Source organism: Lactuca serriola, chromosome 3 (assembly GCF_051521515.1).
Source record: "Lactuca serriola cultivar US96UC23 chromosome 3, Lser_US96UC23_V15, whole genome shotgun sequence".
NCBI classification, from domain to species: Eukaryota; Viridiplantae; Streptophyta; class Magnoliopsida; order Asterales; family Asteraceae; genus Lactuca; species Lactuca serriola.
The window spans coordinates 38,139,804-38,158,183 of record NC_136410.1 but is presented as its reverse complement, the minus strand read 5'-3'; the positions used below and the strand labels follow the sequence as shown (position 1 = coordinate 38,158,183).

Below are 18,380 nucleotides of genomic sequence, written 5' to 3'. Positions count from 1 at the left end.
TAATTTATCACTTTAAACTATTCACAAAATATCCATTGAGTTTTTTAAATGGAACTAAAATTTATATTTAAGTTGACACTATAATGTTATATTTAAATTAACAATTTAAGTATTTTGTCAAAACTGTTCAAAAGTTATATCTTTAAATTGATAATGGTTTACATACAATAACATATTAAATCTAATAAATTACGTATAATATGTTAAAAGTTATAGACAGAACTTTATAAGTAGAAGTAAAGATATTATTTTAATATTGAAATTTAGTTTATTTATGATTACACTTTAGGTTTGATATTTTTTTAACCTTATTAACCAACTTATAATCATTATTAGAAAGACACTACAATATATCACTTTTAACTATTTACAAAATATTATTTGGTTTGTTTAAGTTAAACTAAAATTTATATTTAAGTTGATCCTGTAATGTCACATTTAAATTTATAATTTAAGTATTTTATACAAACTGTTCAAAAGTTATAGCTTTAAAATGATAATGGTTTACATCCAACAATATATTTAAACTCATAAATTAAGTTCAATATGTTAAAAGTTAAAAACATAAATTTATAAGTAGAAGTAAATATATTCTTTTAATATTGAAATTTAGTTTATATATGTTTATACTTTAGGTTTGATATTTATTTAATCTTATTAACCAACTTATAATCATTATTAAAAAGAAATTGAAAAGTCATGAGAGTTTCAAATGAATGTTTGCGCATAAACACATATATAGTTGAAATCTTTACAACTATATGTTTTTTTAAATACAACAATAACGTTGTTGTTAAATTTGATATAATAATTTGTATACTAAATTGATATAATACATTAATTATTTTGAATTATATGATAATATATACATATATTTTCTACCCGCGAGTTACTAATGAGTAAAATTAAATATAATATATGACTTAATGTTATTTATAGTTTTTTATTGTTACTTAATTTTTAAATTTATTTTCTTAACGTTTTAATTTCTATCATTATAATTATTTAAAACATCATATATTGTTTTGTAAATAGTTAAAAGCAATAAATTGTAGTAATAAATGCAAAAACTAAATTGTAATCTCAATTTAACTAAAATATTTCCTAAAGATATTTTTATAATCGTTAAAAGTTTTCAAATAAGTAGTTTAAAATAACATACAATAACAATAGTTAAAAATAACTCTATATAAATGATTATATTGTTATCTTTAAAATAAATAAAAAAAACAATGATTGATGTTTTAAAAAATTATAATGATAGAAATTAAAACATTAAACAAATAAATTTTAAAAAATTAATTAACAATAACAACAACTATAAATAACATTAAACCATATTATATATTTAATTGTATTCATGTGTAAGTCACGGGTAGAAGTTATTCAAACGATTGACTAAACTATAATATTAAAATCTCATATTATATTTTTATTTATAAAATTATATTTTAACTTTTTAGCATATTATAGTTAACTTATTAGTTTAAATATGTTGTTGTATGTGAGCAATTATCATTTTAAAGTCACAACATTTGTATAATTTATGAGTTTATACAAACTAGTTAAACTATTAATTTCAATATAATATTAAACAATTAACTTAAATCAAAATTTCAGTTAAACTTGAAAAAAATCGAGAAAGTGTTTTATAAATAGTTAAAAATTATAAATTATAGTGTAAAACCTAAATTCTAATCCTAAATTAACAAAAAAAAACCATTAAACTATTTTTGGTAATCATTAATAATTTTCAAATAAATAGCTTAAAAATAACTTACATTAAGAATATTTAAAAGTAATATTATATATAAAACTATAATATTTTCTTTAAAAACAAAAACAATATTTTTTGTTTTAAATAAATACAATCATAGAAACTAACAATATTCATCAAATAAATTTTAAAAACATTAGATTTTTGAAACCAAATTAAAATAATTAAGAGTTTCGAAATACATTATTTTAAATAACTTATAACAACAATAGTTAAAAGTAAAATTATATATAAAAATTATATTGTTGTCTTTAAAAACAAAAAACAATGTTTGATGTTTTAAAGAATTACAATGATAGAAATTAAAATTTTAAACAAATAATTTTTTTAAATTAATTAATCATAACAACAACTATAAATATCATTAAATCATATATTATATTTAATTTTATTGATAAGTAATCTGTAAGTAGACGTAATTAAAACACTTAAGATTATACAATTTTAAAAGATATCTGCATTATCATATTATTCAAAACAAACAATATTTATACCAAATTATTACAATATTTATTATATTTAAAAAACATATATTTGTAAGATTTTCAAATATATTGTTATATTCTGCGCAACTCGTAGATATTCGTCTAGTGTATAATAAAGGATGTGTTTGATACATAACTTTTTGAAGATTATAGCTTTAGTTTCTAAGAAAAATATCAAGAAAAAAAATGTCGTTCATCAATAAAATATTTAGTTTTATTTTAAACAAAAAACTTATAATTCAAAGCTACTTTAACTAGAGATTAAAAAAAGTCCCTACATATTATAACAATTTATCTTTTTTTAAATGTATTATTGTATTTATCTTTTGTTAAAACTTGTCTAATTTTACACATTTCAAAATTTTCATTTTACAAACTACAATCTACCTGCCCAAATTCAATAAGTTGGTTGCTATTTTAGAAATATATTTTATTGCACCAGCAGAGGAATCCCGTTTTGTTGCATGAAAATCGGGGGAAATATAAAAGAAGGAAAAACGTAGACAATACAAAAACCATGCTAACCGCTCTTTCCTCGCTACTCTTCTCTTCTTCTTCTCTCTCTCTTTCTCTTTCTATGTCGCTCGTTCGTTATCATCAGAGAGAGGATTATGATTCTGTCTCTCTGAATCTCTGTGGCGCAAGAATTCATTGGTTCAGAACCTTCACATACCTTAAGGTATCTCCGTTATCATTATTCCAATCGCTAATTTATTATGTCTTGATGAATTGTGCATAACCTCCGTCACTATTGACATCGGCAAAGAAATTCTAGGGTTTGATTGCAGTAGCCATAATTCATTTCAGTTTAATAGCTTTTTGCAATTGCAAAGCATATTATAATGTAATTTGTGTGTTTGTAGCCATTACAATTGGGCAAATATAGTATGATTAGGTTTGAATGTTTTCGGGGCTTATGAAATTATATGTCGAGGGGAACAGTAAAGGTTAAGGCGTGTTAGCTTTCTGCTTTCACATATTCTCCATTTTCCAATTTCACGTTGATATTCTAATATATTCTTTTTGGCCTATCTTAATCTTCAGAAATTGTGACAAAAGATGGCTGAAAATGAAACAAAGAAAAAGGTTATCTTTGCAGTTGGGAATAAGAGAATTATCTTCTCTGATTCTGCGTTTCCCACTTTCGCTGAAGGTAAACAAAACAAAAAGCCCTTCTTCTGTACAATGTTCTTTATTTATAACATGATTTTTTGACTAGTAATTATATGTAATTGTATTTATAGAACTAGAGTCTTTATATAAAGATGAAGACCATCATGATGATGATGGAAACGAATCTGACCCACCTTCAGCCAAAGCCAGCACTACATTACCGGATTCCAATTCCAACTCTTTCTTTTCATCATCTTCCAAAGCCATCCATTTAGATATCGATTCCGACAATCAATGGCATGGATTCTTGAAAAAAATTAAAAAAGGGTCAACCTCATTCCATCCTAGCCTGCATTCCATTAAGAGATTAACAAGGAAAAAAAGCCGGAAATTGAGTGAATGCATACCAGACCTACCTCAAATTAACATGGATGCTGAATTGCATTGTTTTGAAGCATCATGGAAAAATTTCTCACTCCAAGATCTGGAATCTGCAACCAACAATTTTAGCCGTGGTTTGTAGCTTCCATTAAAACCTTTTTCTTTTCTTCCTTTGAATCTTGTTATTATTATTATTTAGTTTTTTTTTTATTAATCACTTTCTACGATGTTGTGAAGAATACTTAATTGGAGAGGGAGGGTATTCAGAAGTTTACAAGGGTCATTTAGAAGATGGGCAACTTATAGCAGTGAAAAGACTAACCAGGGGTACACCTGAAGAAATGACGTCAGATTTTTTATCTGAATTGGGAATTCTTGTTCATGTCAATCATCCGAATATTGCTCATATTATTGGCTATGGGATTGAAGGGGGCATGCATCTTGTTCTTCCTTTGTCACATCATGGAAGCTTAGCATCTCTTCTTAGTGGTTAGTTAATTATTAAAGACTTTATTTATTTATTTATTTATTTTAAGTAACTGTTACTAATATTGCTATTGTTTGTTTATTTCAGGTCATAATAATCAACTGGAATGGGGAGTGAGATTTAATATTGCCATAGGCGCTGCTTCAGGTCTTTCATATCTTCATGAGGGTTGTCAACGGAGGATTATTCATAGGGATATTAAGGCAGCTAATGTTTTGCTTTCAGAGGATTTTGAACCTAAGGTAATTAAATAAAGTAAGCAGGTTTAGACTTTGATTTTTGTTAGTTGTGTTCTTATGAAGATTTAATTTTTTTTTAATGATCGCTTATTTTAATGGAATTGTAGATTTCTGATTTTGGGTTGGCAAAATGGCTACCGGATCAATGGATGCACCTCACTGTATCACAACTTGAAGGGACATTCGGGTATGTGATGGTTTTTCTACTTTTATAGTTAGTGTTTGTTATGATGGAATCAGGGAAGGAATGGCATGGTTGATTCCGCTACCAACAAACATGATCATGGAATGCAATCACTCATTCCATTCCATCCAACCTAAACAGTATGCGTCCTTTTCCATATTACAGGTACCTCGCTCCCGAGATTTTCATGAATGGTTTAATTGACGAAAAAACCGACGTATATGCTTTTGGGGTACTTTTGTTAGAGATTATCACCGGACGCCCTGCTGTCGATGAGTCACAACATAGTCTCGTTATGTGGGTATGTTCCATGTTTTTCATTCACTTACTAATTATTACTATTATTATTTATTAAAACCAAAACAACAATTTACTAATTTTGATTAAATAAATTACTTGCAGGCTAAGCCATTAATCGCTTCAAAAAACTTTCAAGAGCTTCTTGATCCTCAACTTTCTGGTGCTTGTGACATGGACCAGTTAAATTGCATCGTGTCAATTGCTTCCCTATGCATTAATCATATCCCAACCGAACGTCCTAAAATGAGCCAGGTAATTTCCCTACTTTTGTAAAAAAAAATTATAATAATAAAATTAAAACCAAAATATGATGCAGGTTTATAGGATGCTAAATGGCGATGAAGGCATACTTAATAGCAAAAGACGGTTTCTAAAGAGGACTGCCTTCAGAAGGGGGTCATCCGTGGAGCTATATGCTGAAGATTATGATCCAGAAGACTTATTACAACCAGATGATTTAAATCAACAAAACCAAATCGCATTGGAGCTTTAGAATTTGTGTTTTTTTGGATTATATTACTTAATCCATGCATCCAGATGTTGTTGACTTGAGTTGTGTTTTTTTTTTGTTTTCTATTTCTTCCTTTATGGAATAGAATAGAATCTATGCACAAAGCCTCCAACAACATAAACCAAGCACGCATTGGCTCGCGGATTTTAAATCCGCACCTCACTCACTCAAGGTAACATAAAGTTGCATTTTATTTCAACTGATTACCAATTTTGCTCATCTGTTTACAAATGACAAGAGAATTTGCTATAGAAATGACAAGAGAATCACCAAATTATGTACATTTCGATTATTGGTGCTCTTAATGTAATTGTTCTATACTCAAAAATTATGTAGTATAAATCTTTTATTTTCATTGTTATATATTCGATTTCAATTTTTTTAAACACTATTCGCAATACAAATAGGGAAGAATCACAAATCATGTTACATACAATAAGATAAGAATTTGGTCTTACAATAGTCACGATAAACAGGTTTAAAAAATTAAAATAAAAACCAAGAAAATAAAACGGAAAAAGTATATAATTAAAAATCAAAATATATTTCTTCTACAACACAGACATGAGACATCTATCCTAATATAGTAATATGATTTTAATTGAGTTAACTAATCTTTCCTTTTCTTGGATACTTAAATTTTATATATATAATATTGAAACAAAAAATGACACATTTTTCTGATACTTTTGCTATGAGTTCTGCTGCGAGTACCAGAGTTTCTTCTGACATATCAAAACTTTTTCTTTTTCATTATCATCTTCGGTGGCTTCTACACGACAACTCCATCTCAGCCCCTTTGCTATCTTAGCAACGGCTTCTACGAAATAGCTTGATTCCCTAATTATGGCGTACCCGTTTGGCCTCAAGATCCGATCCATTTCCAACAACACGTATTTCATCTCACACCTGCAATTATTCAATTAATCACTCGTCAATTTTATTAGTTTTCCCAAAACTCAACCCCTATGTCTGTTCGACTCCAACCAAGGTTTAAGGTTTAGGGTTTTACCTATGGCTTTCAGATGTAAATAGGCTGTCTACATGAAGAAGATCGTATGTTCGAGGATACGTCGAGAATGCCTCACACCTAACGGAAATCAATTCACTTGGTAAGAAAAAATTATGATTAACAATCAAAACATGTATATGATTGTTATGCGTGTTCTTACCAGTCATGGAAAGTTCCGATGAGGCCCCGATCGTAAACCACCGGAAGTGTATTGGGAGCATAAGACGACACCACGTTCATGACCCAAAGCGGATCATCAATCAAACTGGCGGCAAAACCTCCATATCGCGTGTTCATGTCCATCACGTTCCGTATTTTATCAGTTCCAAGAACCGGAAGCAATGTTTTGTAATGCTTCACTCTATTCTTCCATTTCTTATCATCGCGATTGAAGTCTCCGGCGCTGCTACCACGAACATCACCGATCCGATCCGGAGCCTCGTGCAATCGTTCCGGCCAATTTGAGATCGATCCCAACCCCAATTTCTTCAAATTAGGGTTCGGCACCACCACACACGGCCTCAACGGGGTGTACCAGGCGGAATCGGGCTCAGTCCCGTCGTCGCATTTTGGTGGATAGTTATCGGGAGCATCGAGCTGTTTGTAGCAATCGTTATTGGTGGTTTTCTGCCAAACAGCAATATCGTCTTTTTTGTTGTACAATTTAAAGCACATCGAAGTCAGAAGTTCTTCCAACTTGTCATAATCGGACTTTTGATCTTCAATCGTCGTGTTCCAACCTCTCCACCGACGTTTGTAGTTTATGGGTGGACCCGAGAGCACCCAAAATCCTCCCGGACGCAGGATCCTGTGTACTTCAAGAAGGTAAATCCCACCTGAAAATCAACCGTTTACATCAGATCATCAGTCAGGGTAAAGATTCTGATTCAAAATATGTTAAAAGGATTAACAAAAATACCGAATTCTGCCCATGGTATTAGGCATCTTGAGCAATGAGCCATGTCGAATGAATTTGATGGGAATGGGAGACGTTGTGTTGATATAATTCCAAGAATCGCCGGAATCCCACGTTCTAACGCGAACTGAACTTGAGCTTCATGGTTATCTCTCGGAGCAAGAGACACCGTTAGAATGCCACGATCAAGCAAGTCACCTCCCCAGCTAGCCACCTGACAAACCATATATTTCAAGATTTAAGTATTCACAAACACAAAAACTTAACCATGGTTAGAATCCTTGAATCCATATTTCCAAATTGAAAAACTAACTAACCCCACATCCGGTATCAATGGCTGTACGAACAGTTCCATCTTTCATCCCTGGAATTAGATCTTGCATCAAATCAACGTAAGCACTAACACCATTAGGAAACATAGTACCACCACCCGGAAAGTAGAATTTCTCCCCTTCTTTCCTTAACCAATGCTGGTTCGACTTCTGCTTGTTGATCCAGTCATACGGTACATTCCTATAACATTTTTTTTTAAAAAAAATTAAGAAAAAAACCGATATTTTTATCATAATTTGACAAAAAAAAAAGTAAATAAAAGAAAGTTACAAAATTTACCTGTACCAACATTCGTCTTTGCTCTTTGGCCATCTGATCGGCTCCTTGTAGCCGTCTGGTGGTGGAATCAAGCATTCTTTCCTATCAAATACTGGCGGACAATGACGTTCCATGAACGTCAGCCTGTGCCGTCCGTATTTCATCCATCTCTGTTAATCAAACAAAACAGTCATAATCAATATCACATCAGCTAGACATGGTCTTATCTGTCTTTATGTACCAAAGAAAAACAAAAAAAAAAAAGATTGAAAAATGTCATATACCTTAGGATCGGTGCAGGGGGTATAATCCTGTAATTCAGGACTGCATTCCGGGAATGAAACTGATTTCACTTGAATCGGACTAGAAACAGTTTGATCAATGGATTCGACTTCTTTACCAATTTGCACACTAGAAATTTTGTTCTTTTCGGAACAAAAGATCCCACCAAGATAAAATGAAAGCCCACATAGAACCACAAACGATATTGCTATGGATACCACTCTTGAACTTTTTTCAGGTTGTCTTCCTGGTTTATCATCTTTATACTTCATTTCTTCTTCTTTTTTACCACTAATTTATACCTAAAATCTGTACAATAATCAAGTTGTAAAATCGTACTAAACAAGTAGTAGAAAAAAAATGAACTTAACTGGAAAGAATTACTCAAAAAAAGAGTTTCGAGACAAACCCGGTTCAGAAACAGATCTAGATGATTCGTGTACTAAATACTAATAGAAGGTAAAGAACAGAAATCAAAGCCAAGTAAGAGTAAGAGTAAAAAACAGAGGCGGAAGTAAGTGCAGATCTGATGGCACAAGAAGTGGAAAAACAAGAAAGTTTGTCAAGATCCGGTGGCGACCATACGTTGTTGCCGACAACGCTAATTGGCCCCTTTCCATGTCGGATTCACTTTAATTAAAAAAAGTCATCCGAAATTTTGGTCCAATTTCATGATTTTTGTTTTGGGGGGCCTATGATTATGCCTACTGACTGAGAGAAAGAGAGAATGAATACTACGTGTGTTTTCTTTTTTTTCTTTTACTTTTTTTTACAGTAAACCAACGAAAAGTTAACAAAGATTCTTTTATCACTATAACAAACTCCCAATCAGTAGCTTTTTTTGTTCTTGTGAACACTTGATGAGTAAAGATGAATTGGCGAATACTTCCAAAGAAAACCCACTCCAAATTTTCTTTCTTTTCATAAAGAACGATTCATACTATTTTCAGAAAGGTCACACGAATCGAAGCAATTAAAGACGAGAATGGCCAGAACCAATCTCCCTAAATCAGATCTGCAACACCGAATCACACAGAAAACCCATTTGGGTGCAAAAAAGATTCATGTTTCTGAAGAAAGATTCAATCGTTCAAATAACGAAGGACTGAAGAACATAGGAGTTGATGAAATCTGACGTATTACCTGTAATTTATTCCGAGATTTATGAAACCCACACGAAGACACGGATCCTGTAAAGAAACCCAAAACGAAGAGCTTAGAGAGAGATAGAGAGACTGTCTCTCTCTGTGTGTGAAGAGATGAAAGGGTGAGTCGAGGGGATATCTATAACCTCACACACACATACATGTAACCCCACATGCATAGATATACATAGATATATTATATATGAGATGAACTACATACACTGTTTGTACGCTTTCTGACTCCTGTCTTTTGTATTTGTATGTATGTTCTCTCACTTTTGTTTGGGTGGTAAAATAGTAAATAACTAAATACATATATGTAAAATCTAAAGTGGTTTCGCTTTTAAACTAAAATTTATTAAATGAATAAATTTGAATATTTGATCTTTGAGATAAGCTTAATCGCCTAATTTAAAATTTATAAATTTGAATATTTGATATTTGAGATAAGCTTAATCTCATGATTTTAAATTTATAAATTTGAATAGTAGATATTTGAGATAAGCTTAAACTCCTTATTTGAAAGATATAAAGGTCAATCAACCGATTACTATTAAACTTCAAAGATTTAGTTGATAAGTGCCAAAAAGGAAAATAAGTATTAAAAAAAACAAAAACAAATATAGCCATTTTTTATTAAACTTTTCACAAAATAGCATAAAGTTTTTCAATTTTCATAAAATTACCAACAATATCACAATGGCCATGCAAAATCACTATAGGCTATGAAATTGGTCTTATGTTTAAGGCATATTTTAGACTTTTTCTCATTTTTACATCAAACTTCTTTCTAGAAAATATTTTTCGACCTAACACTTTATTTTTGCACCATTTGTTTTTGTTGTTGTGAAAATGATTTTTTTTTAAATCCCCATGAAAAAAAATCAAAATCAATTTGTAAAGAATATTATTTTCTCCATAATATGAACGCTTTTGCATTAATACAGAACAATTTCATGGCATAGAAAAGAAAAAAATTCCGCAGTATATACAAAACAAAAACTTAGTTTTTTAATATTCTTTTGGTGGGAGCATAACAAAGTTTTTACTTTCTAAAATACTTTTGGTGGGAACCTAACAAAAAGTTGTAGCAATTATTAATTTCACAACGTGCTTACTGGCTTATTGCGAAATTAACAGTAATTTGTGGAAAAAAGAATTCATAAACAATGTTATATATATTGTTGAAATCTCTTTCCCAATATTTACTATTTTGTATCTATCTAAATTAAAAGAAATCGATTTCAATTTATATTTATTGGATTACAAGACTCACCGAATAACTAAAACATAAAATTCAAGGAAAAATGTTGACATACTCGTACCAACTCTGTTCATGTTTCCGCTTTCATCAAGATTTTCTTTTGTTCATCCTAGGTTCTTAAAACAAAACATTTTTTTTCTTTATAACCACTTAGGGTGGAGGGTAGGGATGGGAATTTGGCCCGGAAACTCGAAACGAACCGAACCGAATTAGGCCCGAATAAACAATTCGATTCGGGTTTTGGGTATCTATATTATGCTTATTCGGTTCTCGAGTTACTCGGTTCGAGTTACCCAAATAAGAGTTTATTTGGTTCTAAATACCAGACCCGAATAAGCATTCCCCGTCCACTTTCTCTTATCGATAGAAATCAACATCATAATTCATACTTCTGTCATCGTCGTTCATAACCAAAAAAAAAAAAAAAACGCCCGTTCTCATCATTTCAAAATCGACTAATATTTTTAACTATTTCCAAACTCGAAATCATTTCTGTCAATCATTCCTCTTGTTTTAGACTTTCAAAAGTCGATCATTCCTCTTGTCTCTAAGGATTCATAAATTCCTACTTTGTCTAGTAATGAAAAATTAGGCGCCGACTCAAGAAACTCAAGTAAGAAATTAATTCACATTATGTTAATCTACTATGTAAATTTTATTCTTTTAATGTGTTATTGTCTTATGTTAGTCTTTAAATGTTTTACGTTAATGTATAAGAGTACATTGTTATTCTATTATTCAGGTAATTTGAGTTAGAAAATCCTAACAAGGTTTATTCGGGTTTTTTCGGTTATATTAGGTCCTTAATCATCTTATACATGTTATTCGGGTAATAACCGAACCGAACCGATTAATACCCAAACCAAACCGAATTCGTATTGGTTAATCGGTTTGGTTTTCAGTTTATGCAATTACCCTTATTCGGTTTTCAGGTTATTCAGGTCGGTTCCGTCCGGTTCCGTCCCGAATAACATCCCTAGTGGAGGGTATGGTCACATTCACCCTTACCATCATATCATTTTGTCCTCTGTCTTCAAAACCCAGTAAATGACCATCTTTTCACTTCATCTCACTTTTTTTCCATAATAAAATTATTCTAATTTACAAACTAAATGTTAATTAATAACTTAAATTAAATAAAAAAAATAGTTAGTAAACACAAATTTAATAAAATTCATAACTATTCATTACTTCAAAAGAGAAAAGTACGTAATTGAAATAAAACAGATTCACGAATTATAAAATAAAAAAAAACATAAAACAAACTACAATATCAAATCTAGTGGAAATTGTAAGTCTTATTTTTCACAACCAAATTTTTTCATTTTTATTAAGGTGAAAAAAAATCCCAATTTATAAATCTCTTATTAAGAAAACCGTTTATTCCAAATTACATTTATTAAAAATCATATTTTCATAGAAAACGAGGAATCCTTAATGTTGTTGATGAGTGTGTACAGTCTCGCTTTCACCTTCTCACAATCACCAATGATACTTGAAACCATAAACAACTGGGTAAGCATAAAGTTTACTGAGTTTCCCCCAAAATACCCCATACGATAAACATATAAGCATCCATGCATCGGGTCCACTCGGTTATCGAGATGTAATACTCAGGGTTTGTTAGCCTACCGCCTCAACCCAACCGCTCTACCAGAGCTTCCGTGCCTTCGGCTTACAGTCGGCCCGCACCGGGTATCTTGGCCTATAGCACAAAGCAGGACCGCCTCAACCCACTACCACCATATTTCGACATATAAACAAACAAGGATCAAGCAGGCACATAATACAGGAAAACAACAATCATACAACTCACTCCCACCTACTAGTCCACTCACAGCACACAGTCCCGCTACCAGTTAACCGCCATGAAATGCGTAACCATAAGTAGCCAGAGGTGACATAGCCACCCAAACAGATGATCCTACTCTAGAGCCACAACCAAACGAGAAACAAGGAAGAAAGATTATACCAAGAGTACTCAGGCTATCCTACATAACCACAGACAGTCCCTAGGACACTTCACCAGATGATAACCGGTAAGTATAGATAACATACAGATCCAACAGTGCACTATAGCATAACAACATCCTACATACCAGGATACCGATCTAACAGATCACTACAACATAACAATATACTCGATACCATGATACAGATCTAGCAGATCACTTCAGCATAGCAGCATACTCGACACCAGAATATAGATCTAATGGATCACCACAGCCTATCAGCATGCTCGATGCTAGAATACAGATCTAACCGATCACTACTACATAGCGACATACTAAGTAGCAATAATCCAAGAAATGCATGACCGTATATAATCAGATGTGAGATATACACCCAGACAGGTGATCCTACCCTAGAATCCCAAGCAAATAAGGAACAGGTAATAGAGCCTAGATCAAGAGTCTTTAGTCTATCATACGTGACTATATACAATCACACAGTGGTATCAGAGCCCTTGGTTCATGGTTACCTTCACCCTACATCCATGTTTTCTGAAAATAATGTTTTGGAACTGAATGATGGAAGTTTAATTGGAAAATTCGTAATGTGATGAAACCTTGATTTGGGTTCACGACGTGAACCAGTAGTTCACGATGTGAACTCAGTGGATCAGGATTATCGAATTTTAATCTTGCTTATTTTTCGAATTCAAGCTTTATTTTGCATGGATAAATACCTAATTGGATTAAATCTGGAAAAATTAAATATTATTTAAATGTGTTTATTTAAATTTGAATATTTATGGATAAATATTATTTAATCATATTTTAAATTTGAATACTTATTACTGTTTAAGTTAATTTAAATATTTAATATTATTTGTAATAGAGAATTATAAATTTGAATATTAACCCCTAATGATTTAGTAATTGTTACATTGCGTCCTCGCACTTGATTAGAATTAATAATAGACGATTAAATTTAAAAAGTTTTAAATTTACCCCGTGAATTTATATATATTAGAATCGTGTCTACTATATATATAAGAAAGTTACAACATGCGCCCTCGCGTGTTTAAACATTGACATTGTCAGTCTTACCTCGACTAGGCTCACCCGTTCTAATGTAAGGGTTTAAGGATGTCTCTTTTGATTCCTAATGAGGTCAGTTTTTAATATGCTTCGCGCTTACCACCCTCACCGCCTTATTGCATTTTGAGAATGGAGTTACCGAAAGGGTTTGATAGTGATAATGGTCAATCTAAAAGTATTCTAAATACAAGTATAAAACAAAATCCCGTTTTATTAATAGAATGTGAGTTTATATTATCCATGAAAATTGCACATTCTCTTTATATTATATTGGTGGAGCTCGTGTGGTTAACCGGCACATCAATCTAGAATATAGTTGAGAATGATATGGAACTCGCAATTCTCAAGCGTAACTTGAGTCGGGGACCATGCGGTTTTGCAAGGTTAATTCTCAATCTATTTATTGTGAATCTTATGTTATCCATAAAATTTGCACATTCTCTTTATAACTTGTTGATGGAGCTGGTGTGGTTAACCGGCACATCAATTTGAGAGTATAGAGAATGATGTGGAACTCGCGAATCCCAACCGTAACTTGAGTCGGGGACCACACGATTTTGTATGGTCGATTCTGTTGGGTTTTGAGCATTCTAACACCCCTAAGTGTACATGCAACCCTAAATACCTTGGATCTATGTTTTCTCTATTATACATACAAATTTGAACATCCAAGGTATTATCCTAATCTAGCATATAAAATAATGAATATAACAAGATAGAATACATACTTTTTTCATGTAGAAAGTCTTCATGAAGCTTAAGTGCCTAGTGCCCCAAGTGTGACACCTCAAATGGTTCACACAACACCAAATACACTTGGAATAACTTGAGAGAATTCTACACTTCATGAAAATCGGCTAGCCCTCTCTAGAATGATACTAGTCGCCGATTTTTGTCAAGAATAAGATCTTTATATAGTGTTACAATTAGGGTAAACCCTAATTGCCATGACTTTCCATTTCCTTGGATCCATGGGTTCAAATACACCATGGAACATCCATGGACCATCCTATGGGTTTTAGCCCAACTTGATTATCCATGGAGCATTAGCCCACTATACAAGTATGGATGATTTACACAATCAACCCATATACTTAATTAGTCTTCTTTTGATCACTTAATTAATCCTAGATTAATTCTTGATCAATACTAATTAAATAATCTTATTATTCTTATTATTAATATACTAGAACTTATAATATATTAATAACCATAAGTGTCTTATTTCTCTCATTATAGTCTATCCAAGTGCATGATGCCATGCAACCCAAATGGACCATGCCGGGTCGGGTCAAGTCTTACCAATTATAGTTATGGACTTAGACATTAATCCAACAATCTCCCACTTGGATAAGTCTAAAACTAATATTGCGTATGACTTCAGGAACCGACTGGCAATCGTAGCTCTCAAAAGCTTCTGTCGAACTCTGACCTTGTAGATAAACCCTGACCTTTGTCAATGACTTGTCCATTAGATAAGGGATCATATATTCCTCCATTCTAGATATCATATGGACTGAGACATGGATTATAATCATTCTCTCTGTCCATTTGTTGTTTCCCGATTTCCGATTTATGACGACTGACTAATTGAACAAATCAAATCAGTCCTGGCCCGGCCGAGCACTTCCATTTGTCATCATCAAATCATCGAGGGGCCCACAGATATCGCTTTTATCCCGAAGGTAAAAGGAATGGATAAACTTCGACTCATATGGCTTGTTCTACTACTTGTTGAATCATACACAAAGACACGTTTTATAGCACCGAGTTACCAAATGTGTTTTCGTGCAATCAATGTACAACCAACTCATAGTAACAACTCATATCTCTAGGTTTGAAGAATATAAGATATTATCGTCTCATGATCACTCGTGATAAAATCCATGAAGTGATTCCAATGAGCGCGGGTTGAATCCAATACCCAGAACTTATGAGCACTCATGAGTGTTGTAGCCCTTTGTCCAACACCTTAGACCTCTACAAGCCAACCCATGACAGTCTTAATTCGTATCTACTTCCAACATATGACCGACTGTGGATGGTTTGAATAACTTAGTCATTCCGGAAGAATAACCTAGTTTATTCGGGAAGTCAAAACATGCAAAGTGAAACACAATAATAATTGAATCCAATATGGTATCAAAACCTATGAACATAAATAAAACACTTTTTATTTATCACCATATGATTACACATTATTCATTGTATACTGTTTCAGCTATCAACTTTATTCTTGAATTTAAAACAATAATTGTCCCATGCTCCGAGCATGTACACTATGTTTTCTAAACACTAGTCATGCCATACACCAAGTATGCATACTATGTTTGTCTATGATCTTTACTTTGTGAACTAGATCCATTGAACATAACTTCAATGATTCTCTTTTCACACTCCCAAATCCTTACTGCAAATGCAAGAATTCCAAATTCATGTCATTTACTGAAATCTGTTAGATTCTAAACTTATATGCATTGATCTTCTTGTAATGATTATGCACAAAGTCAGAAAGACTTGACAACAATCATTACAGAGCATTCCAAAGGAGATCAACTCCTTGGAAACATCCTTCTTGCATTAAGTTTCCTTAATCTTACACAGATTGAAAATTCTAACTTTGAAACATTTCCAGATTCCATTTTGACTATCACTTCTGAACAAGAGTTGCCTCCTTACAGATTATGTCAATATGGTCCTTCCAGAATTATCACTATACTTCCAACTGTCCTTGAGCACTCAATTTTTGATAAACCTTAGATTGTCCTCGATAATTGTTTAATCCTTTTAGTCATATCCAGTTCTAAACCTTTTCCCTTCTTAATGCCCCAGGCATTTGGAAAATTTTAGAAAGGATGAATATAGCACATGTAATCGATCCTATATCCGAAGCATATGGGACACGATTCATGATGTCTCACATAAAGACTAAACTAGTCTTTTGCTATAACATTTCCATTTCTATTTGCCAAGTTCTCATAATTCAGATTATGAAAAGGGATGCCGTAATCATAATAGAATTTTAGAACGCAAATAATGGACCCATATACAGAATTTCCTTATGTTGAGTCATTCCAACATGAAATTCATATATATTTCCTTGACTAAATGATTAAAACCTCGCAATCTAAGCTTATAGATTTGAGATGAAGTATAATTTCCTCTCCCTTAATTATAGCAAAACAATTTTTTCCCAATTGAAACTTTTGTTTTCTATAATTAACATTGCTAACTTGCAATACTTATCATAATTATCATGCTCCCACTAACATGATGATTATTAGCATAACACTTATGCTTCCACTAGCTTTGACATGTACTCAGAAATCAGCTGACTTTCTTACCAAAGTTCAGATTTCTGATACTAGATTGTTTTGATAAGACTTTATCAAAATCATACACCTTCCCTTAGATAGCACACTTGTGTGTCTAAACAATTATGAAGAGGGATGCCGTAATCATAATGGTTAGACCTTTTTGCCACTTCTCACAAGTCCAGGTTAGTGTGCTGGTAAACCACACACGCTCCACTAACGACTTTGAGAATGCAAATATCAAAATTGTTATCTAGCTAAAATCTAGTTAGTGAAAGTGTTTCCTCACCATCATTTTCATGAATCAGAGAGAAACCTTATGACACTTAGATTTAATGGTGTATGTGTTCTTATCCATGTGAATTGTCAAAACCATAGTCACAAAACAAGGATAATGACAAATCCAAACTCATATGGACTGAACTCAATCTTAATTTCTTGCCACCTGGCAGCTCAAGGGTCTGCCATTGCTTCCAAGTTGTTGTGCAACAAATTGAGAACTCTAAGAACTCATATGCAAAGCCAACTTTAACTGGAATGGGCACAGAATATGTCAACACGATAGGTTATAAACCTCAAGTCGTGTGCTAGTGAAGAACTTTAGGTTTTATTCTTGATTAGTTCTTGAGACTTTCAAGACCTTTAAGACTCCCACTGTCCTCTTGACATATAAGAATTTCTTGTCAGTTATTCAAGAGATAGTGTGGATTCTTATCAAGACAAACACTTCACAAAATTGGCCTAAGTTGGTCTTTATTTTATCCAAAACATCACAACTTACCAATTTCAAATGCACAAGAGTAGAAAACTTTTACTCTTACATTTAACAAGTGTTTTAAACCTTCTTTAAGACATGTCACTCAAGTTACAATCTTGGAGTATGACTCTAAGACTTGTATTGGAACGAAGTATGACTCATCTTCTTGATTTAACCATTTCAACAATTCAAGTTCCTCTTCTTAGTCATAAGAATACACTAAGATTTCCTTAGAGAACTAACTTTGATATGGTTTCTTAATCATTAAGATGATCACAAAAACTGATACTAAAGTACTCTCCCATCTTTTCAGATTTGAGAAACTTTTATCCTTCTGCCTAAGTTGATTCTTCTTATTCGCTCTACCTTACATTGAAACTTTTCCAATGTCTCAGAATTATACTTTAGTCTGTAAGTATAACCATATTTACTAAGCTTTAGTAAATTATGACGAATAATCTTATCGATCTTTTGTGGTGGACTTAATCAGTGCACAAGAATGTGTACTCGATCCCTTAGTCCGTTACTTGACTCACACGTCCATGTGAACAAGTAGTTAGTCTTAATTTTCCAATACT

General features: G+C 32.2%; 2 protein-coding genes across 4 annotated transcripts; one reads left to right on the top strand and one right to left on the bottom strand.

The window, feature by feature from the left end:
• The first annotated feature begins 2,793 nt into the window (after nt 1–2,793).
• LOC145091951 (receptor-like cytosolic serine/threonine-protein kinase RBK2) lies at nt 2,794–5,832 on the top strand. The gene is made up of 9 exons (XM_079029794.1): nt 2,794–2,941; nt 3,307–3,415; nt 3,507–3,890; nt 3,994–4,245; nt 4,331–4,485; nt 4,590–4,669; nt 4,832–4,967; nt 5,069–5,218; nt 5,283–5,832. Exons 2-9 carry the CDS (start codon nt 3,322–3,324, stop codon nt 5,457–5,459), a joined length of 1,428 nt encoding a protein of 475 aa, XP_078885920.1. The 5' UTR covers nt 2,794–2,941; nt 3,307–3,321; the 3' UTR covers nt 5,460–5,832.
• A 152-nt stretch (nt 5,833–5,984) lies between these two features.
• On the bottom strand, nt 5,985–9,593 carry LOC145091950 (putative methyltransferase PMT20). 3 transcript variants are annotated; one of them, XM_079029792.1, is made up of 9 exons: nt 9,422–9,587; nt 9,220–9,293; nt 8,281–8,587; nt 8,018–8,166; nt 7,723–7,918; nt 7,409–7,619; nt 6,650–7,325; nt 6,490–6,567; nt 5,985–6,386 (listed from the first exon to the last, which is right to left on the bottom strand). In XM_079029792.1, the coding sequence occupies exons 3-9, from the start codon at nt 8,548–8,550 to the stop codon at nt 6,170–6,172; spliced, it is 1,797 nt and encodes a 598-aa protein (XP_078885918.1). In that variant the 5' UTR covers nt 8,551–8,587; nt 9,220–9,293; nt 9,422–9,587; the 3' UTR covers nt 5,985–6,169. The 3 variants fall into 3 exon arrangements, with proteins under 3 accessions (XP_078885918.1, XP_078885917.1, XP_078885919.1); XM_079029791.1 differs by lacking the exon at nt 9,220–9,293 and having other exon boundaries at nt 9,422–9,593; XM_079029793.1 differs by lacking the exons at nt 9,220–9,293; nt 9,422–9,587 and adding an exon at nt 8,688–9,199.
• Between the last annotated feature and the right edge of the window lie 8,787 nt (nt 9,594–18,380).

What these genes read in the sequence shown, in the direction of transcription:
- LOC145091951 (XM_079029794.1), top strand. Translation starts at nt 3,322, where the DNA reads ATGGCTGAAAATGAAACAAAGAAAAAGGTTATCTTTGCAGTTGGGAAT. An exon ending in GTTTCCCACTTTCGCTGAAG is followed by an intron (nt 3,416 to 3,506) that starts GTAAACAAAACA and finishes TTGTATTTATAG; the next exon opens with AACTAGAGTCTTTATATAAA. An exon ending in CAGAGGATTTTGAACCTAAG is followed by an intron (nt 4,486 to 4,589) that starts GTAATTAAATAA and finishes ATGGAATTGTAG; the next exon opens with ATTTCTGATTTTGGGTTGGC.
- LOC145091950 (XM_079029791.1), bottom strand. Translation starts at nt 8,550, where the DNA reads ATGAAGTATAAAGATGATAAACCAGGAAGACAACCTGAAAAAAGTTCA. An exon ending in AAAGACGAATGTTGGTACAG is followed by an intron (nt 7,919 to 8,017) that starts GTAAATTTTGTA and finishes AAAATGTTATAG; the next exon opens with GAATGTACCGTATGACTGGA. An exon ending in TTTACATCTGAAAGCCATAG is followed by an intron (nt 6,387 to 6,489) that starts GTAAAACCCTAA and finishes GAATAATTGCAG; the next exon opens with GTGTGAGATGAAATACGTGT.